Here is a 26,623-nt window from a genome sequence, read left to right as displayed (position 1 = left end):
TTCATGATCTGATGTATAGTTGGCAGGCTGTCGTACGACTATTAAAAAAAACAATTGGTCTTTATAATCAGACGCCGACGTGTTTCTTTAAAATATATCGCATTGTCATAGGGTTGTCTACAGGAACCATGTGTCCCGCTCTATTAACCCAATACATCGAAAGTTTGCCGTAGCTTTTTGTGTAGCCTTCTAGGATGCCAGAGGATCCTATTCCCATTCTTGGTGCAGATATGTATCCACTATGTCCAGGCCACCGCAGTTTCTCTACCCAGCGTACTGTTCCAGGTGTACAAACTATCAAGTCAAGTTGCCCCGTATAGATGATGATATCAATATTAGTCCTATTTAGAAGAAGCTCAACCGATAAAATCGCAGATTTCATAAAATCCTCGGACAGGGCTGCAAAAACCATTTCCTTCTGTGAACCCCATAGAACGTAGTCGGGTATTGATAAAGCTGTACTAACTGGTCCTCTCATCAAGGTTTCAAGGTGATGCTTGCCACTAAAAGAAGTAGATCGTCCATTTTCGCTATAGGCCGGAACTTGACAGTTTTTATATTGTTATTAAAAAGAAATAATTATCAGCTATTCAAATATACCTACCACCTTCATCGTGGTCATCAACATTATATTGATTGAACTGCTGCGGCACCAGTACATTATAGCAATCGATTCCTAAAGTCTCATTTGTCACAACTTGCTCCAATTTATTCCAAATTTTTGTCGCATTGTCCGTTTCGTTTCTTTGTATAAGATTATGAATATTTTTCGCCATATCTTGAATCATTCCGAAGCCTTTGGTATCAACAAAACCTAGGTTAAGTAGAAATGGAGCCCACGAAGTAATTGAGTCCGTTGGCGAGATCCAAGGAGCGCCCAAGGCTACTGATTTTAGGTTGCAACCAAAAATATCGTGCTTGATCGCACTATTCAACTTAAAAGCAAACTCCACAGCCATTTTGCCTCCATAGCTTTCAGAGAATATGTGCGTGGGTGTTTCGCGAAACATTTCATGCGATTGATAAAACGTCTTAATCATCGTAACCAAATCTTGTCCAATCTGCGCATTATCTTTCGCCAGTAACAAATCCTTTTCCACATAGCTAAACCCACTTCCAACTGGATTGTCGACAAACAAAACATTGTAGTTCTTCACCTAGAAAAACTTTTATCAAATAAAAAAAACTTCAGAAGACGATAGCTTACAGTTCAGTTAACCCATGAGTGTTGTCTTTCGCGCAAATTGCTATCCAGTAGACCTATCTCTTCAAAGTTACCGTAGCCCGTGGAGGACGCTCCGGGTCCGCCTTGCAGCCAAACTATGAGTGGGCGGTTGGTGTAGTGCTGTGCGTTCGTGTCGGTTGTGTAGTGCAGCCACCAAAACATATGCGCGCCAGGACGAACCTCCACAAAGCCCCAATCTTGTTTGCCTGGTCCAAAACCATGTCGAGGATCTGCGAAAGAATTTAAATTTAAAAGAGAAACTTTATATGTACTTTTATAATAATTGATATTATTAGGTAGTTGGGTCACAGAGAACAGACATATAAGCTAGGAAAACATTTCTTGAAAACCATTTAAATGCAAATACGTTGAAAATCACCAATGCACACAGGTTTACAAGAATGAATCACCATTGTATCCAAGTTTGTACGTAACGCCCGTACAGGCCTGTTGGCCGATTTTAGTGCCGGCTAGTGGCAAGGGACTATTTGCAGGTGGGATTTCAAAACGACGGTTTTATTTCTTACACACATTGAAAATATTACTTGATCTTAGTGGTTGTACGTTATCTGGACTAAGTCAGATTTTTTTCTCCGAATCCAACCGGAGAAGTTTGCTGATGCTCAACACCTGGCTTGAAGGGCCATGCTGCGGGATCTTCCATATACTGCGTGGATAATTTTGGTTTTGAAGAGGGTATGTGTCCATGAGGTGGCTGTTGGTTTATAACAAACTAATGTCAACCCGTTGCGCGTTGCTGCGACATTCAACGAAATAGGAGTAAAACAAAATTTGTTCCGAAGCGCCATCTGGCGGACAGATAATCCCCAACCAATAGTAAACAAACACGCTCCATAACATATGTCTACAACGTATAAATTTTTACGACAATCGCTTAAGCCGTTTGGGACTCCATACACCATACAAACATTGACTTTTATCGAAGACTGCATATCAAGAAGACTGGCAACTCTGTCCAGAATCTGGAGACAGTAACAGTAACGCCACTTGCGGGTAAAGGTGGTACTTTCCATAGTGATGCACACACACATATACACTTTTACATTAAGCTTCCTACCTTCCTCCAGTAGAGGCGCTGGAACCTCTGTCGCTCTTCGTTTGTATGGAGGAAGGAAAGAGATATCAGTCTTCTTAATATAGAGTCTTTGCTTTTATATAAATAGATAGATAAATGTGCATGTGGACTTTTCCCATTATACTTTTATCACACATAAAAGAAATGTGTGTGGATGAACGAACAACAGTGAGTCCAGTTGTGTATGAATACTAAGCTGAATTAGGTTCTTTACTGATATAGTTAACCTCACTTTGCTTGACAGTTCACTTGTACTGTTTACATGGACTTTGGCAAATTTGAGACTTAGAGAAACGAAAGCAATGAAATTGAAAGACTTGACACTTAGAACGGAAAACTAGGACTAGGCAGGCTCATATGGACATGATCGAATGGAAATGTGAACAATTCTTTGCCTTCTGCTAAGTAGGAGTTGGGCGTTGCACCCAAGTCTACCGCATGGTCTATGGTAGAACATAACTCATCATCATGTTTTACCGCCGACGCCGGCAAAATTTTTTTCACAGAAGCCAGATGGAGCCAGATTTAAACAGATTAAATCTGACGTTTAATATGCTGCCGGATATTGTTTACCGACGAACCCCAACTTTGTCGGTTAACTAATCGGTCGACCTCGAAGATTTAGTATCGTCGACTAGGAAATTTCACAACTGTCAAATTTTCTATGGGGTATAGTGAGCCCTACATTCAACAAAACGTCGAACAAAGTGGATCAGCGTCGGACGTTTGTTAAACAATTCATTCAAAAATGGAAATAAAATAAAATGCGTTTATTAATTTGATACAAATTTGTTATACATTCCTAGAGTGTTCTGCCCCTTCCCACCAACCTGGACTCCACACTTTCAAAGTGCGAGAGATCAAACTGCAACTGAAAACTGCGAACTGTTAAAACACACGTATTTCAAGTGATAGAGATGGTGCTTCCATAGACAGACCAGTCGAACTAACCAGTCTATTAGAAGAATTTAATAGAAAAATAGTAAGCCCGCAGTGCGGTTAGAATCCAGTTTTTAGTGCCACAAGCAATAATATCCTGTCATTATTGTATGATCTAAAGTTGGATTTCTGGGAAACGTCGTAGGGTGTCGCGCTTATCCACAGTGTCGGACTTACCACCAGTTCCCCTACGCCAATAAGCAAAAGAGCCGATAAGTAACCCTAAGAGCACAAAAAATCAACGGTTTGGTGCGTTTTATGTGCCGTTGGTCAATGGTACGTATTTCTTAAAAAATTAGGTTGGAGGTAACATTTACTGTGAATGGCCCCCGTCATTGTGCCATATAGAGCTTGTAAAAATTGACATCCCTGCTAAAGAAAACAAAATTAAATTCATGCCCGCCGCGATGAATCAAATGTTTGGTTCGTTTCTTTCGTTATTCGTTCTACCGACAAGGCGCATTCAGATTCGGACATATTCGGTTTCAGAAGTAAATTGAATTTTGTTTCCTTTCTGCTTATCATAGGGATTATTGAGCAAAAGCGCACCAGATATAGATTACGCAGGTTACTTATGCTCGAAAATGTAGAAGATTCCGACTTCTATCTATATTTCCTCTGAATTCAAGCATTCGATTCTGCATGAAATTTCAGTCAGTTGGAAAGATAATGATAGAGGGAGGTGGTGAATCTGGTGCTATGTTAACAGGCTGGTTGCTACCTGGGGTTTTGACTACAATTACTGCCAATAGGACAGCACACAAGCGATGGAACTATGAAATTATTGCGTCAGAAATTCGGTGACCATTTAATTTCTCGCCTTGGACTTGTCAATTGGCCACCTTGATCGTGCTATATCTCGCCTCTAGATGGGCTATTAGAGAAAACAAAAGTCTACGTGGCGAAGCCTGTACTCTCAAGTAATTAGCAGATTACCACTCGAAACGCCTCATCAATAATTGGACCGCTCGAATGGACCACATCATCTGCTGCTAATGGCCAAAGCGCAAGGAAATTATGTTTAAGCAATAAATGGGGAAGATTGTTCTTTCGAGATATCGGTAGTAAAGATTTTACGATCTCATTCATTTGTAAATTTGATTGTATACCATTCCCCAGAATTTACCATTCCCCAAAAAGACATTTTCCAGAATTTGCCATTCACTAGAAAGCCATTATCCAGAATGCCCCATTCCCCAGAAAGTCATTCCCCAGAATAGTTAATGTTTTTATTCATTTTTTTGTGGTGAAGCCAAAGGTTTGTGCATACCTAATTCAAAGAACTGATGCGGTGTTAAGCTGCTAAGGATGTGCCGTCGAAAGCGGCGGCCTCTCTAGTATAACCGGATTACTCGAACATAGGACTTGGTTCCTTCTTTCAAACATGAGCAATTCTTTGAATTTGTATGCCAAGTAACTCTTGCATGCAAACTTGTGATCTTTTCGTCTGTCCCGTTTATTCAAACATAGGTGTTGATTCCACGCACGAAACATTTCCAATGCAAGTGCATTTCTTTCGATTTTAATATGGATTGAAGGAAAGCTCGAACGAAGGAATCAACACCTAGGGGAACTGGGGGTAAGACGGACATGTTAAGGTTATACTCAAATAAAACATAGTAAAAGCATGTTTTTGTCAACATAAAATACTGTATGTGGTAGCTCCATATGTTGGCTTTCGAGTGCCCAGAGGGATTATGTTACAAAAATCAACAAGTATCTTTTTTGAAAGAAATAGAAAACAAAGAAATATCTGAACTTTTTCCAGACTGCGGGTGAAACGGACATATGGTGGGGGTAAGACGGACATGTCGCCGAAAGGATGATCATAATACAAAATATTAAAATTTACTGTTTCTAACGGATGTTTTGGATAGTTTGTGGTTCTTCTTAATATATATGTTCAATTCGAGGTGAAAAATAACGTTTTGGGGTTCAATTTAAAGTTGATGCAAATGATGTATTTTCTAATATCGTTTTTTCCGTTGTCATAAAGAGAGCTATACAATCACTTCCAATGATCAGACAAATCATTTATACAAAACTGGAAAGTTACATATTAAATACGCAATTGGTAACATCAGTTTCTCGATTACACATAGCCAGAATATGGGACCTGCACAAAGTCTTCTACCTTTTCCAGGTCCTAGGAATTCCGTATTCAGCCTCGGTCACATTAACGTACATCTTGCGGTCTACTACATGTGAGACTTCAGCTAACTGGATGGTTCTCCACGTTTGACTGCTAGAATTTCGTTTCTACACGTCAGACATTCATATAAGGATGAATCAATAGAATTAATCAAGACTGGCCGTCTTGTCCCACCAGTACACATATTTTTTAAACGCTTGCACTTATTTACTCGTATAAGAACTTACCTGTTATTTTCCACGAAGATGTCATTTAAGAGTTACATTATCGAAATAAAAGAAAAAATCCGCTAAAAAATTGATTTTTTTCTCGATAAACCTTAAAATCAGAGACGTAAAAATTACATCCGCACGAAGATGCACGACTAAATATCAATGTTTACTTACATTTTTCGCTTTTAACAATATTCAAGGCCTATTGAGTGCTTCATAATTCAAGGATATCCATGAAGAGAGAGTACTCATATAATTCAATTTAACTTTATATGTTATATGCCTAAAATAACCATGTGTCCGTCTTAGCCAACCTGTCTGTCTTACCCACAGTTCCCCTACACCAACACAGGCAGACGAATAGATCACAGGTTTGCATGCAAGAGTTATTTGGCATAAAAATTCAGAGAACTGCTCATGTTTGAAAGAAGGAATCAATTCCGATGTTTGAGTAAATCGGGTATGCGAATGAATAACTGGCTTGTTTGCGAGAAGCCGCCGCTATTGGCGGCTCATCCTCAGCAGCTTGACACCGCATTAGTTCCTTGACTTAGGTAATGCACAAAGTTTTGATTTCGCCGCAAAACCTTACTTACATAACACTGTTTCATTCTTTTGGATCCTAGGAAGGGGGCTACCGCTTCCTATGGTTGTTGCCAAATGGCTCTCAAAAACACACCTGTACTAATTCTGCAATGTTTATATTATCAAAAGAAATGTAAAAATACTGCTATAGTGCTATTGTCTAATGTTGCTAGTGCACTCTTCGAAAGATGTAATATGACCAACATTCTGAATTTTTTTCCCATTTCAAAGCAATATGGGTGTTTTCCCCATCTTACCAAAAATGTCTAGGAAAGGGTTATATCTAGGGAATGAACTGAGCATTGGTTTATTCTAGATATGCCTTTTCCGAGAAAGAGTATATTCTGGAATATTGATTTCTATAAATTGTTGCTTTCGAGGGAATGGTTTTCTGGAGAGCAGTTCTTTTTGGGGAAAACACCCAAGCAATCAAAAGTTCGTATAAGGGATCTGCATAATTTGATTTAATTTATTATATTTTTTTTTTTTTTTTTTTTTTTTTTTACGTTTTAACGACATTCAATTAGCTAGAGATTACTGGGTAGGGAAAGTTATGAAACTTAGAGCCATAGTACTCAAGTGAGAGCAAGGATGTGAAGTAAACAGATCGGAAAACTAGAAGTGGCAGGGTCATTAGAACAGGCTTAATATCGTGCGGGCTTAATTTTTGCCTTCTGATAATGAGGGTCGAGCTTAGGCAGAATAATTAAATAATTAATTTATTATACATATCTTGGGCTGACTGCCGTTCAGACGTTAAAAAATAATACCTTAATGCTATACATTGATTATACCTAACTTAAAACTCTTTTTAGACACATTAAAATCAAAAACACCAATTGTTTCGTCAAACTTCACACAACACATGTCGATTGGGTTACTCTGTCCATATGCAGTTCTATGCCGGGGAATCCAAAGAAGAGGCGGGTTCCGAAATCGGCGCTGCGGAGCATAAAAGTTTACTTTCTGGAGTAGATCAGGGCAATCGATGTTTCCAGTGATAACGTCAAATACTAAAAGCCTCTGTAGTAATACCCGTCGCTGTTCAAGAGTCTGCATGTTCAACAGCTTGCATCGGTCGGAGTATGGAGGCAAACGTACTGGGTCGCGCCATTGCAGATTTCTAAGAGCAAATCGTATGAAACGTTTTTGCACTCGCTCGATTCGATCACGTTGAGTTGCGTTGTGTGGCGCCCAAACTTGGACAGCATATTCCAGGGTACTGCGTATCAGAGAGCAGTACAATGTTTTGAGTACGTACGGGTCACTGAAATCTGAAGCGTTTCTTCGCACGAAACCTAGAGTCGCAAAAGCTTTGGCAGCTATTGTGGAAATATGGTCGCTGAATTTCAGTTTGCAGTCAAATAAAACGCCTAGGTCTTTAATTGACAACACCATTTCTAGGCTACAGCCATCTACTTTATAGTCGAAACGAGAAATTAAGCGGCATCGAAAGCTAAAGCTAAAGCTAATCACTTTGCACTTGTTTATGTTCAAACCCATTCCGTTGAGTTTACGCCAATCTTGAACTAAGTCGATGTCAGCTTGAAGAACTACATAGTCTAGAGGAGATTTTATTTTTCTGAAAATCTTCAGGTCGTCGGCATATAACAGCTTTTCAGACTGGATTCGCTCGCAGAGGTCGTTTATGAATAAGATGAAAATAAGAGGCCCGAGATGACTACCTTGCGGGACCCCAGGCGGTAATTCAAAAACAGTCGAGGTAAGGCTTGGAAATTTCACATAAGCTGATCTATTGTCTAGGTAGGACTTCAGCCAATTAGTTAGCCAGAAGGGAAAGCCAAGCCTTTTCAGCTTATCGATGGCAATATTATGCGGAACTTTATCGAAAGCTTTTGAAAAGTCAAAATATACCGCGTCTACTTGGTGTCGTTCTTCCACAGCAGGTTTGAAAGAGTCGAGTGTTTCTTGACAAAGCCATGCTGGAAATCAGACATGACAGGTTTAGCGGCAGCATACATTTGTTCATATACAAGTTTCTCCAAAACTTTTGCTACGCAGCAGAGAATAGAAATAGGTCTGTAGTTTTCCACAAGCTGTGCGCTTCCCGTTTTGTGAATGGGGGTTATCGCTGCAGTTTTCCATGCGCGAGGAAACCGGCCTTCGGTAAGAGACCGATTGAAAATAATGGAGAAGGGAGCCACAAGAGAATCTGCATATCCTTTGATTAGTTTCGGAGGTAAACGATCGGGGCCGGCGCCCTTAGCGGGATCAACGTTGTTCAGTGCTGTACGTATATCGTGCTCAAGTAGAGGTGAGTTCGATATTGCAATATTATAAGTGGGTAATGTGTTCATATATGAATCCGGGGCAGTTGTCTCAGAGTTGCTGAAGACCTCACGAAAGAAATCAGCAAAAAGATTTGCTGAATCAAGCGGCTGTCGAGCTGTAACACCTTTGTACGTGACATTCACGGGCGCTCTGTCAGGCTGTCTCCGTTCTTTAATAAAGGTCCAAAAAGACGAAGGATCGCTCTGAAGGTTATGCTGGATGCGGTTTATATCAGAGCTTAAAAAAGTTGACATTGCTGCATGAACTTGAAAGAAAACGAAATTCAATTCATGCCCGCTGCGATGAATGAAATTTTTGGTTCGTTTCCATCGTCATTTGTTCTCCCGACGCAGCGCTTTCAGGTACGGACATGTTCGGTTTCAGAAGCAAAGTGAATTTTATTTCTATGCTGGCTCTGAGAGGGATTATCGATCAAAAGTGCACCAGATATAGATTACGCAATCCACTTATGCTCGAAAATGTAGAAGATGCTAACTTCTGCCTTCAAACTATCGACATAATAACAAATGAATGCTTTGGTTGGTGAATGAATTTATATTTCCTCTGCACTCAAGCATTCGATTCGGCATGAAATTTCATTCAGTTGGAAAGTGAATGAGAGAAGCGTTGAATGTGACTGTCGGTTTCGGTAAATACAAGCAGAAATAGGTAACTGATTTTGAAATTTCGGAACACTGGTTTATATATTCCTGGAAGGTATTCGCCAAGGCTGTCTCGTACCGATGTTCCGTATGATGAAGTAGCGCTTTGTTGTAGTGCGATTTGTTGCGCTTTCGTTTCTTACGAAGAATGTTTCGAAGATGGCGAATCTCACCAGTCCACCATGAGTGTTTTTTGTGCAGCTTTCTAGGTGTTCGTTTTGGCGGGACCGATCGACGTAGAATATCAAAGATGAGTATTTTGAGTAGCTCAGTTGGTGTCTGTAGAAACTCGACATTGCTGTTATTATTGACAAAAGCAAGGTCAAGAATACGTCCATTTATGTTTTGAAGATCGCAGATTTGGTGCATACCACCAGCCAGCATGGACTCGCACATAGTGATTTCCTGTTCTGACGAGGCGTTCATTGGGATAAGACTGTTAAGGTCGTCGTCCAATGTCCAACGAAGATGAGGCAGGTTATAGTCGCCCAACACAATGACGGTGTCAATATCATTGGCCATGTCCAATATTTTCTGAACGGCATCAGAATGAGCAGCGTACAATGCAGGATCACTATTCGCTTCTGGTTTTGAGTAATTTTGCGATACGTTTATGTTTTAATAGCGACTTAAGCAGCTTTCAAGTTCCATTAAAGCTTAAGCAGCTTGAAAGTTCGCTATAAACTTTAAAGTGTGATTTTCAAGTATTATTTGAACTTCTCTGGTATTGCAGTTTCTTTGGAATGGTAAAGTCTTAGAACCTAATTTTCATTCCAACGCATTCAACATGAATTATCAAATGCTTTATGTTAATTCGGAATAAATAATGTCATCCTGAAGGCTACTGTATACCTCGGGAGTTTGATCGGGGGATATGGGCCGGGATTTTGATCACGGAAAATTTTCCACCGTTATCTTTCCAAAGTGCCAAAATAAAAGTTCAGCTGCTTCTAAAAAATACCCGTTGATTCAGAACAGCACTGATTTTTAAACGTAATAAAAACATCACTTTTCCAGCAGGATTTTTCGTGTGAAGAGTTTTAAAAATCCGTGACGTTTTCTAGAATTGGGTTTACACTTCAGGAATCTTGGTTTTTCCGTGCAGACTTTTTTCCGCCACGGAAAAACAAAAATCCATCTCCCATTTGAAATGGCTGGGTAACAAAATCCCGTGAGCCAATTCCCGAGCTGTACAGTAGTCTTAACTTCCGGTTTCAACACAATGCAAACGAAGATGGAAGTGGGAACGAGTAGTACGTTTGAAAAGATGAAATCAATAAAAAAGTAAAACTTTTCTGGGGAATGACTTTCTGGGAAATGATGCATTCTGGGTGATGGAGTTCTGGGGAGTGGCTGTCTGGGGAATGATTTTCGGGGGAATATTATACATAATGGTAGTTTTTTTTTGCTAGTTTAAATCCTAATGCTTCTAACCAATATACAAAATGTCAATGGGGATCAGATAAAGTGATATGAAGTACTGTTTCTCCATGTCTCGTATTCCGTGTAAATAGCTATACTGCATTACACTTTGTAGAGAAACTCTGGACGAACTCCCTGATTATGTTTAATCTAAAAACCACGTTTACAAATCAGGGATAGGTATGAAAACAATAACTCCGTTCACGCTTGTCCTCGGGAAGGTAGATTAAAGTATACCGCAATGTACATATTACAACAACAAACACTTCACTAACCTCCGCAAACGAAAGGTTTAGATGATATAAAACCAACGACCATAAACATAATGATTAACCGTTCAAACATCGTCGAACCACGAATAGCCTATTCGCTGAATGTAGATAGATCAACAACTGAACAAGTATTTGCATCAATAGTTTCTTTTATAGCCACCTGTGATCTTCATTGTGAAGAATTATTATCGGAAGTTAAAAATGAATCTGCCGGTAATTTTTTCATGTCGAAGTTTCTATCGTCTTTCTGACAGGTTAGCATTGTTATGCATATTAATAAATGCCAACCCTTCGGTGATATTCAGTTACTTTATCGGTATTTACGCTTCGATCGCGTGATTAAATTCTACATTCGGATGTGTGATATATAGCATTTTATATCGATAAGCTTTCTAATGTTTTCATGGATTTATTATCTATAGAAGAGGTATGAGTTTAGGGGAAACCTGCATGCTCTTGAAGAATGTAATCCATCAGCACTGGATTATCCGCTGGGACCATGTGTCCGGCACGTAGGGCCCAGTACATGTGCAATTTACCAAAACTTTTCTTATATCCCTCGAGCATTCCGTGTGGGCCAATACCGTTCCTCGGAGCTTGCAGGTATTGGTTACGCCCATTCCATTGAACCTTTTCCAACCAAACGACATTTCCGGGTGTAGCGACTATCAAGTCCAGCTGACCGGTGATGACCATGACGTCTAAACTTGTGTTGTTAAGCAAAAGTTCAATTATGTGAATCGCAGGCTTCATGAAATCTCCGCTCATGCTCTGGAATACGCTACCAGATTGTGACCCATATACCGATTCCGGGGGTAGCTGTAGCGCGGTTGCGACAGGACCTCGCATCAGATCCTCCAGCATTTGATCGCGATCTTCAGAAGCGAGTCGAATGGCACTGTCCAAGGTTGCCTCTGAAATAAAACATTTTGGTTAGAGCATCTAAACATGACTTTGTTTAGAATCCACTAGTTTGATACCGCGAGCTAGAGTAGTTTTCCTCACACCCATTTGTAACTTACTTTTCATATCCTTCGCAAACATTGCCAGCCTCGATCGAGTGGATGTGAAATCCTGAGTGAAGAGAACATTGTAGAAGTCGATGCCCAGTGTTTCCTGCACGATGACTGACTCTGTGCGACCCCACTGCCAGGTCGCTTCCTCATATCTACCCTCGTTCAAGATATGTTCCGTTTCAATAGCCGCCGCTTGAATCTCGCGGTATCCCTTCGTGTCTACAAATCCCATATTCAGTAGAAACTCGGCCCACGACAGAACGGAATCGATTGGTGATACCCACGGTGCCACGATACCGACCGATTCCAGTTTGATATCGATTTCTCCATTTTTGATAGCCTTATCCAGCACGTAGGCGAACTCCGGAGCCATTTTACCACCGTAACTCTCGGCATAAATATGCAGTGGCGTATCCTTGAACTCTGGGTTAAGTTTGTAAAACTCTTTGGTGAAGGTGAGCAGATCATCAGCAATTTCTGCGTTCGTTTTGGTTAGTAGTGATGCATCTTCAACGTAGCTGAATCCGGTTCCGACCGGGTTGTCAATGAACAGGACGTTGTAGTTTCTGACCTGTTGAACGGATGTTCTCGATTACTACTTATCCCCATTAATAGTTTAGATTTTATTCTCACCCAGGTATGGTTCCGTTCGTCACCTTCTAAAGTCAATGGGCCAAGTTCTTCGAAATTTCCATACATAGACGACGCTCCAGGACCTCCCTGCAGCCAAATTAGTAGTGGACGATCGGTGAATTGGTCTACATCTGCCGTTGTATAGTACAACCACCAGAACATGTGGGCTCCGTTTCGAACCTCTACGAAACCCCAATCCTGCTTACCAGGCCCAAAACCGTCGCGGGGAACTGGGACAATAAAATAAAAATTAGTGAAATTTGACTAAGATTTAAAACTGATTTAAAATTTGGTTTTTGACACCTAGACCAATCGACACCAATCGTGATCTTTGGTGCTATATTTGTGTTGGGGAACATGGGGAGACTTGACCAAGCTCAGAATTCTATTATTGGCTATGACGTGTTCTGTTAACTTCATGAAAAATTTTCAAAAAAATTTTCATACCTGTTTCGATCCTTTAAGGTAATTTTAAAAGTCGCTTCCTTATAGAAAATATTCTGTAATTATTAAATTTGAGTTAAATGATGTAATTTTTTTTATCAGACTTTGTATAGGTATCTACTTTTAAAAAACTTATATCTCATCTCATTCCTTATGAAGTAGCGAAATGATTTTACATTAATCGGGACATTGGAATATTTATTACTACAACTTGCACGACATTGAACGTAAGAATTAGTGTTGGGGAGACTTGACCAATATTTTATGGGGAGACTTGACCAAGTGGCAATAAGCTGAAGAAGATATCAAATTTCTGATATTCACTATGCTGTGATACCTACTGTCAATGACAAATCTCGTCACACAAAATCAGTCTATATATTTTGGTACTAGTAATCAAAATTAGCAGTAATATGGCTAATTTTGTAACGTGTGAACATGCAATGTAAGCAGTACAGATAATCCTTAAAAGGGAATACATTTAAAAAATCGAAATTTATGAAACGCAACCCTTTTATATTTTTTACCGCTACCTAAGGATCTCGACAATATGGATAAAAAAGGATTACAGTATGTTATATCGTCGCTGTTGTGCTATCTTATGACAAACGCCATTTTGTGGTAAACTGAGTTAGATGTGCTACATTACTCGTGTAACGAATCTCTACAAGATGGCGTTTCCAGAATTTTGAAATTTTGCTTTGTTACTGAAATATACCAAGAAAAGTGAGTGTTTTGCTTCAAATCATTATATCTTGGGATTGGCTCAAGTTATAATGAAGTTTTAGTTGTTTTTATGTGTAAAAATGTCATAGACACACAATGGCATAATAATTTTCAAAAGAAAAATACTTGTATTTGGAGAAAAACGCAGTTTTAGCTTTAAACTGCAAATATTGCCTGTTTGGCAACACTGTAACCAAACTATTTTTTCTAGATTCCCTGACTCATTTTCATCAAAATGCATCTAACCGATTGTTTATAGACCAAATTAAATCAAAGATATGAATGAAAGTTCATAATTGGTGAATTTTTCTATGGAAAAATTTTCATGCACGATTAAGACACGTCATACAAATTTTTCATCAATCATTCATTTTCGCCTATGACACGTGTGAGTGCGACTTTTGTTTACATTTTTAGTGACAACTCGCAGCATAGTCAACCGATCTTCGTAATATTTGAGAGATTAATACAGAATAGGTAGAAGCATCAATTGTCTTCTCTGAATTATTTCTACCATTTATAAGTTTCATGATATTCACTCTCAAACTTTCAAAATCGTTTTTCTCGAAATGTGCAAAATGGCGCTTGTCATAAGATAGCACAACCGTGACGATATGTTATTATTTTTTGTCCTGATTTTTCAATATTCTCTTGGTCAAGTCTCGCCAGGTCTTGGTCACGTCTCCCCGCAGTGGGGAGACTTGACCAAAAAAAACGTTCATAGCAAAACTTTTATAACTTGTGCAAAAGTAGATTAAAAATTCTGCAAAATAAATCATGAACACGTAAAATACCTTTGCACATCATATCTCAATGAGTTTTGAAGGATTGAAAACTTTTTTAGAGATTTATGCAGGTTTAGCTGAAAACCTGGTCAAGTCTCCCCATGTTCCCCTACATGATCTACAAAGGATGAGTACTTCCAGTGTTAACAAGGTCCTATCTCATGTTTCTCTATGCGTTGTGTACACACTTTGATCGAATGTTACATTATGTCACTAACAGACAGATCTGTTTGGTATGGCTGATCTTGATCATGTTCTCCATATCTAGTTAGATTGTCGACATAAAAGACTTTAGAAATATCCTCCACTTTGACGATGAGCCCGAGCGAGTCCCAAGCTGCTAGGGCCCCAAGCCAGGGTTCTCAAAGATCACAATAGTGTCCATTATGTTTTCGGGGCGAACACGCTACGTGGGCTTTAGGCCCTTTGGAGGAGAGGTGAGGAGTATCAATCCCCAGTGAGCAAATTTTCTGGCAGAGACCGCTCTGCTAGATTTCTGTAAATCTTGGTTTGGCAGCCCTGTCAGATTTCTGCTCGTATCCTCTCGGGTTAGTTGAGCTAGGGCGAACTCGGTTTCGCTCGCGTTTTCTGGCAAATTTTGACAGGAACCGAGCTAAACCCTGGCATAACTCGGACATAAACTGTGCAAAGATCCTGGCAATTCCTACCTGGTAGAATTTAGCACGAATCGAGCAAAACATCTGACAAAGATGTGGCAGGAAGCGTGCAGAGATCTTGACCGTACATTTCTGGCTCGATTATGGATAAAAGTGAGCATCATCGGTTGGTTTAACCGCTTCTGTCAGAAACGGTTGTTGCATTTGAGCGAATTCGTTGCCAGAATTCTCGCTCAAATCGCGCAAAATGCTCGCAGAAACTCTGCCAGCATCAATTTCGCTTTGCTCAACCTTTGCTAATTTTCTGCTTGACGCGCTGACCGGGTCTGTGCTATTCGGACCTGGGTGGGCACAATGAGGTATATATAGGTGTGGCAGAACACACGGTTTCCAATATTGGTAACCAAAAATATGTAAACAATCCAGAAGCACATCGGATCGACGTCATAGCGTTCACACGATTCAATGGCAGCGGAACGAACGGTATGACGAAAGCAAGTCAATTTATTCTGTGATCACTCACACCACTCATGTAAGATTCATCTTACGAATACCAAAGAGCCCTCTTCGCCATACCTGTATATACTTCATTGGGTCGGGCATGGGTGAGGATGCGATGGGCTGTCGGGCTTGTGGACTTGTCTTGGGGACCATTCATTAATTACGTAACGCAAAAATTGCCCAAAATTGACTCCCCCCTCCCCCCATGTAACAAATTGTCACAAATTTCTTTATCCCCCCTCCCTATTACGTAACAAATTCCTTGAAAAAAATATTTTTTCTTCGGTGAAAACATGTTACGTAACGATCTAGCTTACTCCCCCTCCCCCCTATGTCACAATATGTAACAACTTGTCGAACTCCCCCCCCTAAAAGCGTTACGTAATTTATGAATGGTCCCTTGTGAGTGCATAGTTTTTGTGAGAATCTCTTTTCTGAGACGATTTTTGTGTATAGATTAGCGATCCTTTCTCGAACGATTCAACTGTTTCTTCTAAAAGAACGAGAGTTCTTGTTTAAGGAACGGTAGTTCTCAATTCTCTTCGAAACTGATGAATTTAACTGAACGTAGCCTATAGCCGTTTGCCAATTTCACCAGAACGAAGAACGAACTATTTAGCCGCCTTCTAAAACCGTTCCCGATGCTCTTTTAGTACGGAATAGAACCATACCAAAGGCATATCACATAATAAGAAGACTAGCTACTCTGTCCAGAATCTGGAGACAGGAACAGCAGCATCTCTTCCGAGTAAAAGTAGTACTTTCCATAGTGGTGCACGCACACATATTTACTTTTACGTTGAGCTTCCTACCTTCGTACAACAGAGGCGCTGTAACCTTCGTCGCTTCTCATTTATATGGGAGAAGAAAAAAGATGTCAGTCTTCTTGATATGATATGGTATGGTCTTCGACCATACAAAATAATGCATTTCTTCTCGGAAAACTTTCATTGAGAGTAGACTTTTCTAGGGCTCTTGTACGTACCCAATACATAGCACAGACACTATATCAAAACGAGGTTGAAAATAATACAAAAGAACGTCAAAATCAAATGGGATTGTTGGCAACCAAGAGATTGTATTAATGTTCGCGAGATCAGTAGACAAAAACTCAATGCTCGCTCATAACTAAAACTGTATTCTTCAGTATACTTCCTCTCGGAGATTCTGTGTTGACGAAATGTTCGGTGTGTAACGATGAAAATTGCTGCGCAGTTTGTTGTGATACGTTTTGCAAAAATAATTCGTGGGATAGTTTTGCTAACTCTAATTGCAGTTTTAGCACAACGTCGCTGTTGTGCTATCTTATGACAAGTGCCATTTAGCACTTTTCGGGAAAAACGATTTTTAAAGTTTGAGATTGAATATCTTAAAATTTAAATGCTAGAAGCTTTAAGGAGAAGACATTCGATACTTCTATCTTTTCTGAAGTAATCTCTCGATTTGTGTGAAGATCGGTTGACTACACTTGCAGTTTTAGCTTAAAATGTAAACCAAAGTCGCTCGCATACGTGTCATAAGTGTGTATTCATGATAAAATATGTATGACGTGTCACAAATGTGCACAGAAGATTTCATATAAAAATGAATTATAACTGATTCGTAAAATTATGTGTTATAGATCACTATGTCCAATATTATACTTTTCCATGCGATAGCAGCAATATCAGGTTGCAAAATTATAGTACTGGAACACAAAGTTTTCCCAATTTTCCTCCTTTATTCAGGAAAAACAATAAACAAAAGTTGGTTTCATTGATAATTTACAGACAATTTCTATCAAACAATGTTATTGTTAACAGGTGACTAGACGAAACAAATATTCTACTTGCATAATCCATCACTACATTTCGGTATACGGTAATCGTGTTTCGATATATCTCAGTAACCCAGCAGAATTTCAAAATTCTGAGAACGCGACTTTATGGAGATTTTAAAATTTAGTAACATGGCATATCTAACTCAGTTCACCCCAAAATGGCGTTTGTCATAAGATAGCACAACAGCGACGACAATTCGTGGAAGTTGCCACTTTGACAAGTAAGTGGTATAAATCAAATGATTTTCACATTTTATGTTCTATAGTGTTGATGTTTTTCTTATTTATGCTCAGGAATGGCAGGCTACGGAAGAGTTACCAGTGATATCTGGTATTATTTAACTGAACTAGATAATGTCAAAGGAAAATGTCGCTACTGTCATTTTACAATAACAATTGATCCTGGTTCCAGCGAAAATTTGAAATGTCACTTGAGACTGAAGCACCTGATGGTTCCTATAGAAAAGGCTGACAAGGACGACGATTCCAACACTAAATCCGAATCTGTTTCTTCGTCGTTGATAACGTCGAATTCGAGTGTCAGTCTGTCAAAATTCACAACGAATCTAGTCAATTGTACAAAATCTATCTAAGCTGTTCGGATTCAAAACCATCTCAAAATTTGCTACGTGGACGTTGTCAAACCTCTACCGATACAAAGTAACGTTCGATCGATCTGCAAGTGCTAAAGACCATTTGTAAGGAATAACTAAGGAATCATCCGTTATCTCTTGTTGAGAATGCTGAATTTAGAAAGCTTGTTCACGGAAAACCGATTCGTCACAAATTCAACCAAAAAATTAGTTGATTTTTCGTTTTCGTCTGGTTGATTTTTGGGTGAGTTAAGTTTTTGCTAAAAACAATAATCCAGCGCTGTTGTTTTGATGCTGTCAGTCTCAGTTTGGACACGAACATTCTAGCCTAGCACAAAACTTTAAAAGCTAACTTGAGTTAAAACTTGAAACGCTTGACTCAACTTGTAGCGTTTGTTTTAGTCCGGACACAACCGTGTATGCCGCTAAACTACCGTTTCAGTCAGGACACAAACGACTGGAATTCAACTGATGATTCAGATCATCTCCTTAAACGTCAGCTGCATCGGAAAAAAACCAAAAATATCAAAGGGTTAAATGATCCAATTAAGCATTCCATGGAGCGGTTCTAATCAAGGGATTAACTTTTATTTATCTGATCTGACGTTACTCGGGTGGGCCTCCGACAAAATAGTCAATGCGACCCAACATCAAACGAATCGAACCAACGAAAGATGTTCGTCTGGCACTGTGTTTATGTTTGCAGGAGCAGAGCAAAAGAAATTTGTTGACAAAACCCACCGCTGAATTGTCAAACAAATGTGGATTGTAGATTGCCTAATATCTTTCATCAGATCAGTAACCTTTAAATGAAAAAATAATCAGAGGAAAAAGTAAAAACTAATGTGTCATCTTGCCAAATCCAATAATAACATTGATTGCAAATGTATTGTTCTGTTTATCTGTTGGCCAAAAAGATTACTCTGTATAATTGACAATTTTATCAGCTATCGTATATAGTACTAATGTACAAGATATGCCATTGTCTCTCACCACTAGATAAGCCTCTCACGTAATTATCAATGTTGCCTATTGCAACCTACCGAAAAAAAACTCGAGGGTCACGGTAAAACCACCCGTTAATAAGTAAATCCTGATGTATACATTTGTCTGGCTATTGAGCCTCTGTGATTAACTCTCCAGTAATCACGCTATTATCTACATTTAGGCGACAGCGTGAAACTAAATTTCACAACGTAGTGAACTCAGTGCACTGTACGACTTTCGGAAGTTTTAGTGTCGTATGTCACTTTTTTAAGACTTTTTTTCATTCACATAAAAATTACAAAAAACCTTTTTTGGCAATATTAAGGAAGTTTTAGCGTCATCAACTTGCTATCTAAAATTAGTTCTCGAATCATATTATTAATTTCTCACAATAAGTAGAAATTTCAAAAATGCCTCAGAGGATTTTGTATTATACAGATTATTACATTGGTGACAACTGTACTCGTAAATCTTGTAAGCGAGGAATCAATATATTTTCTAAGTATTTCGGTATATTCCAAATGAGATGTTTTGCATATATTGCGGTTAAGGAGCAATAGATCAATAAACGAAAGAAAATTTATTTTGTTTTTTTTTATATCCACTGAGTTTTTCAGCACGTGAAAAGTATATCTCGCTTTGTAACTTGTTATAATTTTCTGTTATTTTAACTACTAACGAGACCAAATTTATAACACAGTATGTTACGACAATTGCATTCTGTTATAATCTTGTTACTTCATTCTGATCGGGACGATTTACAGTTTTTCAATGTACAAGCTTACCAAATCGCACGCGCCCTTGTTTGCGTAAATTTACCATTTAATTCGAAACGGTCTGTTTACTTGTGAAACATGAATATTCTTATATTAAACACAAGAGAAACTTTTTGTTCCAACGTTGCTGTAAATTTTTGACACCAGCATTGTTACCATGATTTTGTTCTACCCATCGACTTGCAAACAAAGGTACAATGATTATTCACGCAGGCGAACTTAATTGATATAAATAAATAAACTATTGAATTCGAACAGCGACTTCCGCTTACCAAAAAAAAAATCACGACGGAAAGAAAATCATTTGGTAGGGAGTGGTTAATAAATCGAGGAGATAACCTCCTTAGAATTATAAATGGCTTTAATCCATCATTCAGTTACCACCACTTTCATATGACACCCATTTTTACTTATCTAAATGTTTTGTGACAACCATAAGTTCTCACCTTGGATACAAAAACGTCTACAATCATCAGTTTTTGAAATTAGTAAATTGTCTAATTTAAAATTCCCGAATGTTCTAAAAATTATAAAATAAAAAAAATTAAAATAAAAAAATTATCGTAGGTTGGGATTCGAACCCAAGGCAACTAGGTTCACTCAAATCTATAAAAGGCTACTGTAGCCTTTGTACGTACTCTATTCAGCAGCCTAGACTTATCGGTATATCGGTGAAATCTTAAGCATTCGATGTATGCATTCGAGTCCCAGGTACGTGATATGATATCCAACAAGGTAATGCAATTTTTCTCTACCTGTAACTTAACACTAATAAAAGAAGATTGCTTCCAACGAGATTGATGGCGTTGTGTAACTTGAAATAAATATCTTTTTTAATTATTTTCCAATGATAATTCTCTCAGCTGAATAGCGATAATGAAAAGGTTTATTGATAAAGCTGAACTGTGGTTATCTTCAGGCTGTATACATGCTGAAGAATTGTTCTTTAGTGTGTCTTAATCAGAGACAAGCTGAATAAAGCATCTGTTAAAACGTTTATAAAACCACGAATTGTTTGTTGGGACTACAAACTAATACTTGAAAAGCAACTTCCGATGGGCGGCTGTCCAAAGTTCAAATTGCTTGATTAAAAATTGGGGAAATTGATCGTCCCCGGCATATTGCTAAGATCGACATCTCTTTATCTTTTCCACACTAACACTAATCCAATTCCTTTCGGATGGTGCTCGTGGAGATGCAGATGTAGTCTCGTCTCTATCAACAGCGATTGTCGAACTAACATTCCTTTCCTTCCCTGGTAGAACAGCATTGGACGTGGCTGACAGCGTTATTGACCATTTTATGAAAATGTTGAGTCAGTGAACTATGCATAGTGAGCATAATTTGCTTCTTCCAATCGTCATTTTTTTATTCTTTGTGATACCATTTAAAATCTTGATCTCACATTTATTCGGTGTTCTAACAATTAAAAGACCCGAATAATCTGGGCAGGTCACTAATCCCTCATAAGCTTTCACCACAGACTGCCACAACCAATTTTGGTATTCGTTATGCAATTAACAGTACGACGATAATTGATAGTTTCACAACAGGGGGTTGCCAAAATGTTCGCATGTTTAGTCACCTCCGCTGCAGGTTCCGAATATCAGAAGAACGGCCGCTGCGTACTTTGCCCACATTGTAACCACAGTCGTAAATATTGCCAAATCTACTGTAAAGTCACTACACTCAAACGCGTCTTACGAACTCCCAAACCGAAATTGAACGGTATCCGACGATTACCACCGGTGTACTAAAGTGGACGGGAACTGCGATAATTCTTTTTATAGCCATCACCCAACAGCTATTCAACGGCACCGGGGTTCGGTAGACTATTCAAATCGTCAGGTGGTATCTCCATAGCTACCAGAGAAGGTATGGATAGATTGGAAGTTCAATTGATTTATCAGGGTACGGTACTTCTCGAACTAAGTCGTTGTCTGCTGAATAACTCATATCACTGGGCATGGCTGTCAATGTGCTCGTTACACGACCTAATGCCGGTCGTTATCAGTTCGGTAGGCAATATAGCAAAATTACTACTGGTATTTGGGAAATATTTCTCTTGCGCCTCCCAAACTGCATGGCGTCGCAGAGGAGGCAGGCCGTAAGTATCCCAAAGTTTATGCGGCTTTCTTTTTTGGCATTTTAGTAACGAAATGTTTTTATGCATGACCTGACCTTATAAGATTAAAGCTGTAGTGGAAAATGGGGTGAGATTGTTAGACAATGTACGTACATATTAGCAAAATGAGCAAAAAAAATTCAATTTTACTGGTATAGTTAGAGCTGTTTGAAAAAGTTTGGACATTGTTTGAATATCTATATAATTACGATCGATTAGTATCCATGAGATGCGAATTTTCCTGGGACCATAATTATGTTCAGCATAACTTGACTGTGGCTTGAGGTCGCCTTGTTGGCTTGATTCAGTGGTGTAATTAGAGGTGGCTTTTCTCGAAGATGATGCAAAATAACTTTTTTTCTAATTTGTTTTAACTCTTCTGTTCATACTACCGATAAGAACACATTAAATCGAGAATTGACTGCTACCTCTCCTCAACTTAAAAAATACTGCATCGATTCAGTTGGCTAAGACAAACGAAAAATATGAAAATTGTAAGACTGATTGGACTGATAGATAGAATGAATCAGTTATAAACTTAGAATGAAAAACTAGAGCTTGGTGGTTGCATATGGGCATTATCGAAGGGAAATGTGAAGAGTGAAAAGTCTTTTGCCTTCTGCTTGCTAAACGTCGAGTGTTCCACCAACGGCAGAGGGTAACTAGTAGTCATGTTTTGCCACCGAATTATTTACCTTTACGAAAAGTTTACACAAACTTCACTGAGAAATTAATATTGAGTTTTGTTACATTAGCCCATTGCTGGGTTGCGATATACCAATAACCAATTCACATGAGATAATGCACAGAACGGAAGAACGAAACACGACTATGGAAAAAGAAATTTTAGTTATAGTTTGAGCAATGAAATTTTTTCGACTTTATCAAAAGAAATTCAAACTGCATACTGACCCAAGATCTGTTCATGTGCAATTTTCACGCTATTTGCGCGTTTTACCTGCCACACTACATCGAATCCACCGAATCCAATCGTCTCCGGTGCTTCTATCGGGCCTTGTGCGATGTTGGGTGGGCAAGCAATCGCTAAAATTAATCAATTTTGCATAGTGATTTTAATAACATTGTTATCATCACTGTAACCAATTGATACGTATTTCCGTGATTTCTATCCTGCGTTTGCAATACCGTCTGGAACGATAGAAAGTGTGACACTTTATATTCGTACTTACTTTTTATCGCGTAGATCGAAACACCGTTAATTAATTAAAATGTATTTATTGATACGAGAACAAATTTTTCTAGATGCGTAACGATTGTGCCGAGAATTTAGTAGACATATTAGAAGAAAGAAAAAATAAGCGGAATCTGACGCGTTTTTGAGTTCTGAATTAAAAAAAAAAGAGTTTTGAGTGACACACACAACTTTGCCAGCCAAAGTTACCTAAATGAAATGTTTTAAACGACATTTCTTCACGTAAGACTATTAATAAAAAGACTTTTTTTGTACCGGAAGGGGTTAATTCTAAACACAAAAACTTTTCCACAATTTATTACCAATATACTGCTTTGGGCATACAGATGCATTTTCGGGCCACCAATCATACAGAGAACCAATCATCTACCAAAAATTCCATTTAATTACAAATTACATAAAGCTAGTACATTACAATTTGGAATAATGTTTGATGTTAGATCTAAGAGGAACAATTCTACAGCCATCTTAAAACCAGGACTACAGCTCCTAGTACAGGGTACAATTGATTTGTATTAAGAGAAAGCGTACAGTGACAAGGGCAGGTACATTCAAACATGCAACATTAGGGCAAACCCAAGATGGCGACATTCATTTCAACCTCGCGTTGTCTTGACGTCATGAATCGGGTCAGCGGCTGGTACTCTTCGGACCCGCAGGGAACAAACGGGGTCAGGGCATTACGTTGTGCTCCTTTTACATTTATTCCACTAGCGAATGACGGATCTCAATAGTAGCATGTCTGTAATAACATACGTACCTGGAACTATTGAGAACCAGAGCCACAGGTCCAAAGCCCTGGTAAAGGAGGATGGTTGTGATGATCTGGGCCGCGGTCACCACGTAAAGCAAAATAGGTCATAACCCCAATTCCAAGGCGTGAAGCGACCCGTGCCAAGGGATGAGTGATCGAGGGGGTGAAAAAGATGCTCGATCGTTAACGGAGCCTGTGGGGTACCTGGGCAACCCCCACAGTAAGCGTCCCTTACCACGCTAATGCGGAGCTCTGGCGTGGCGGACATTTATTCTCGCGCTACTCGTGGGAACTGATATGGAGAACAAAAACAAAAACTATAATAAACAAACGGAGGTGCCAAACCCCTTCGCTAGAGGTGGTTTGGCGAGGTCTCCCCCCCGTGAGGAGAGTAGTGGAGCGACAAGTGCTGCATCTGATAGCACCAGTGACCCCCCAGTAGTGGTAGGAAATAGCCCTACCAACGCACTGGACGGGCCACTATCCGCGATGCGCAAAGTGGTGGAGCAGCTCGATTCAATAATCGAGTTCACTAGCGCAAAGCAAAACATAAGCAAGGAGTTAAAGCAGAGTCTCCTGGAGCTCCGGAAAACTGTTCGTGTCGCAAGACAGAAACAGCAGGCTTATGCCAAGAGGGTGGAATGTCGGGAGAAGTCCGACAGAGAAACCCAGACAGTGGCCTCCAAGAGGGAGGGAAGAGAGAAGGTCGAAACAGGCACTCAGACAGTAGCCTTCACCTTCCCCTCGAGCTCCCCTCGAAGGGAAAAGGCATAAGGAGCGGAGTTGCACTAAGGCGCACAAGTGCCTTATCTGCACCGCTAAGAAGCAAGCCCATAAACATGCTATGGGCGGACCTTCGTGTCCCTTCGGTGAGGCAAATAAGAAGAAGCCGTGAACGTCACACAGCTAAATCTTAACCATTGTGCAGCATCCCAACAGCTGCTGTGGCAGTCGGTCTCGGAGTCGAGGACAGATGTCGCCCTCTTATAAGACCCGTCCAGCATCCCTGCCGGCAACGGTAATTGGGTGTCGGACGGGTCTGGAATGGTGGCAATCTGTACAACGGGACGGTTCCCGGTTCAAGAGGTAATACACTCCTCCGCCGAGGGTGTTGCGATTACCAAGATCAATGGTGTTTTCTATTGCAGCTGCTACACCCCACCAAGGTGGCCAATAGAACAGTTCAACCAGATGATCGACAGGCTGTCGTCGGACCTAGTGGGCCGGAAACCGGTAGTTATAGCGGGAGACTTTAACGCTTGGGCAGTGGAGTGGGGCAGCCGCTGTACAAATAGCAGGGGTCAAGCGCTAATGGAGGCGCTTGCGGAACTCGATACTGTGCTAGCTAATAATGGCTCCGCTAGTACATTCCGTAGAAACGGGGTGGAGGCGTGGATTGACGTAACATTTGCCAGCCCGAGTCTGGCTCCAGGCATGGAATGGAGGGTAGACGAAGGCTACACCCATAGTGATCATTTAGCAATCCGCTTTAGGATCAACTATGGTGTGCAGCATCCGAGGGCGGGAGATCCCTGTCAGGTACGCGGGTGGAAGTCCAATCACTTCGACAGCGAAGCTTTCACCGCGGCCCTGGGACTGGAGGCCAACACCGACAGTCTAAGCAGGGATGCGCTGGTAGCTGTTCTATCACGCGCGTGCGACGCCACTATGCCGAGAAAAACACTGCCAAGAAACGGCAGATGCCCGGTATACTGGTGGAGTGCCGAGATTGCAGCTCTACGGTCAGCCTGCCTCAGAGCTAGACGTAGGATGCAAAGAGCTCGCACCGAGGATGCAAGAGAGAACCGCCGTGAAGTGTTTCGAGCTGCGAAATTGGCCCTTAACAAGGCCATTAAAAGCAGCAAGAGAGCGTGTTTCGACAACCTGTGTGAATCCGTGGGGTGACGCCTACAGGATTGTGATGGCCAAGACCAAAGAGGGCTCCTCACCCCCAGAACGGTCTCCGGACCGGTTGGCAACGATTATCGAAGTACTCTTCCCGTCTCGAGCCACAAGCCCCTGGCCACCTGCACTACGAGACAGTGCGGGCACGGCCGAAATGGTGGCTCCAGTGACGAATGAAGAACTAGTCGCAGTGGCTAAATCCCTAGCAATGAACAAAGCTCCAGGGCCGGATGGAGTTCCAAACAACGCTCTCAAGGCAGCGATCATAGCGAACCCGAACATGTTCAGACTAGCTATGCAGAGATGCCTTGACGAGTGCCGTTTCCCCGATAGATGGAAAAGGCAGAAATTGGTGCTGTTGCCGAAGCCCGGGAAGCCGCCAGGCGACCCATCGGCGTACAGACCAATCTATCTGATCGACACGACTGGCAAACTGCTTGAGAGGATCATCCTCAACAGGCTAACCCCGTACGCGGAAGGTACGGACGGTCTGTCAAGCAACCAGTTTGGCTTTCGGAAGGGTAAGTCCACAGTGGACGCTCTCAACTCAGTGATAAATACTGCCGAGATAGCGATCCAACAAAAAAGGCGAGGTATTCGATACTGTGCGTTAGTGACACTCGACGTGAAGAACGCATTCAACAGCGCAAGCTGGGATGCCATCGCGCTCTCGTTACACCGGCTTAGCCTACCGGTGGGTCTGTACCGGATCTTGGAAAGTTGCTTCCAGAACCGCGTACTGCTATACGAGACCGATGCCGGTCAGAGAAGGGTTCCGATTACCGCCGGAGTCCCGCAGGGCTCGATCCTAGGCCCGGTGCTATGGAACCTCATGTATGACGGGGTTCTGAGACTGAAGTTTCCTCCTGGAG

At 40.5% G+C, this 26,623-nt stretch overlaps 2 protein-coding genes across 2 annotated transcripts; both read right to left on the bottom strand.

The window, feature by feature from the left end:
• Positions 1-67: 67 nt before the first annotated feature.
• LOC131687035 (retinoid-inducible serine carboxypeptidase-like) lies at positions 68-10,968 on the bottom strand. The gene is made up of 4 exons (XM_058971068.1): positions 10,861-10,968; positions 1,220-1,455; positions 605-1,157; positions 68-543 (listed from the first exon to the last, which is right to left on the bottom strand). The coding sequence occupies exons 1-4, from the start codon at positions 10,928-10,930 to the stop codon at positions 68-70; spliced, it is 1,335 nt and encodes a 444-aa protein (XP_058827051.1). The 5' UTR covers positions 10,931-10,968.
• Positions 10,969-11,250: 282 nt separating this feature from the next.
• On the bottom strand, positions 11,251-21,524 carry LOC131692996 (retinoid-inducible serine carboxypeptidase-like). Its single transcript, XM_058980431.1, has 4 exons — positions 21,340-21,524; positions 12,507-12,736; positions 11,880-12,444; positions 11,251-11,771 (listed from the first exon to the last, which is right to left on the bottom strand). Exons 1-4 carry the CDS (start codon positions 21,392-21,394, stop codon positions 11,293-11,295), a joined length of 1,329 nt encoding a protein of 442 aa, XP_058836414.1. The 5' UTR covers positions 21,395-21,524; the 3' UTR covers positions 11,251-11,292.
• Between the last annotated feature and the right edge of the window lie 5,099 nt (positions 21,525-26,623).

This window comes from Topomyia yanbarensis, chromosome 3 (assembly GCF_030247195.1).
Source record: "Topomyia yanbarensis strain Yona2022 chromosome 3, ASM3024719v1, whole genome shotgun sequence".
In the NCBI taxonomy this organism is placed as follows: Eukaryota; Metazoa; Arthropoda; class Insecta; order Diptera; family Culicidae; genus Topomyia; species Topomyia yanbarensis.
The sequence above is the reverse complement of the archived record's forward strand: the minus strand, read 5'-3'. Positions and strand labels throughout refer to the sequence as shown.

Bases quoted from the DNA above. Each gene is read 5' to 3' on its own strand.
- LOC131687035 (XM_058971068.1), bottom strand. From the start codon at position 10,930: ATGTTTGAACGGTTAATCATTATGTTTATGGTCGTTGGTTTTATATCA. The intron at 1,158-1,219 runs GTTAACTGAACT...AAGTTTTTCTAG, and splicing joins GCGAAAGACAACACTCATGG to GTGAAGAACTACAATGTTTT. The intron at 544-604 runs GTAGGTATATTT...AAAACTGTCAAG, and splicing joins TGATGACCACGATGAAGGTG to TTCCGGCCTATAGCGAAAAT.
- LOC131692996 (XM_058980431.1), bottom strand. From the start codon at position 21,394: ATGTGGGCAAAGTACGCAGCGGCCGTTCTTCTGATATTCGGAACCTGC. The intron at 12,737-21,339 runs GTGACTAAACAT...TTATTGTCCCAG, and splicing joins ATTCGGAACCTGCAGCGGAG to TTCCCCGCGACGGTTTTGGG. The intron at 12,445-12,506 runs GTGAGAATAAAA...TCCGTTCAACAG, and splicing joins ACGAACGGAACCATACCTGG to GTCAGAAACTACAACGTCCT.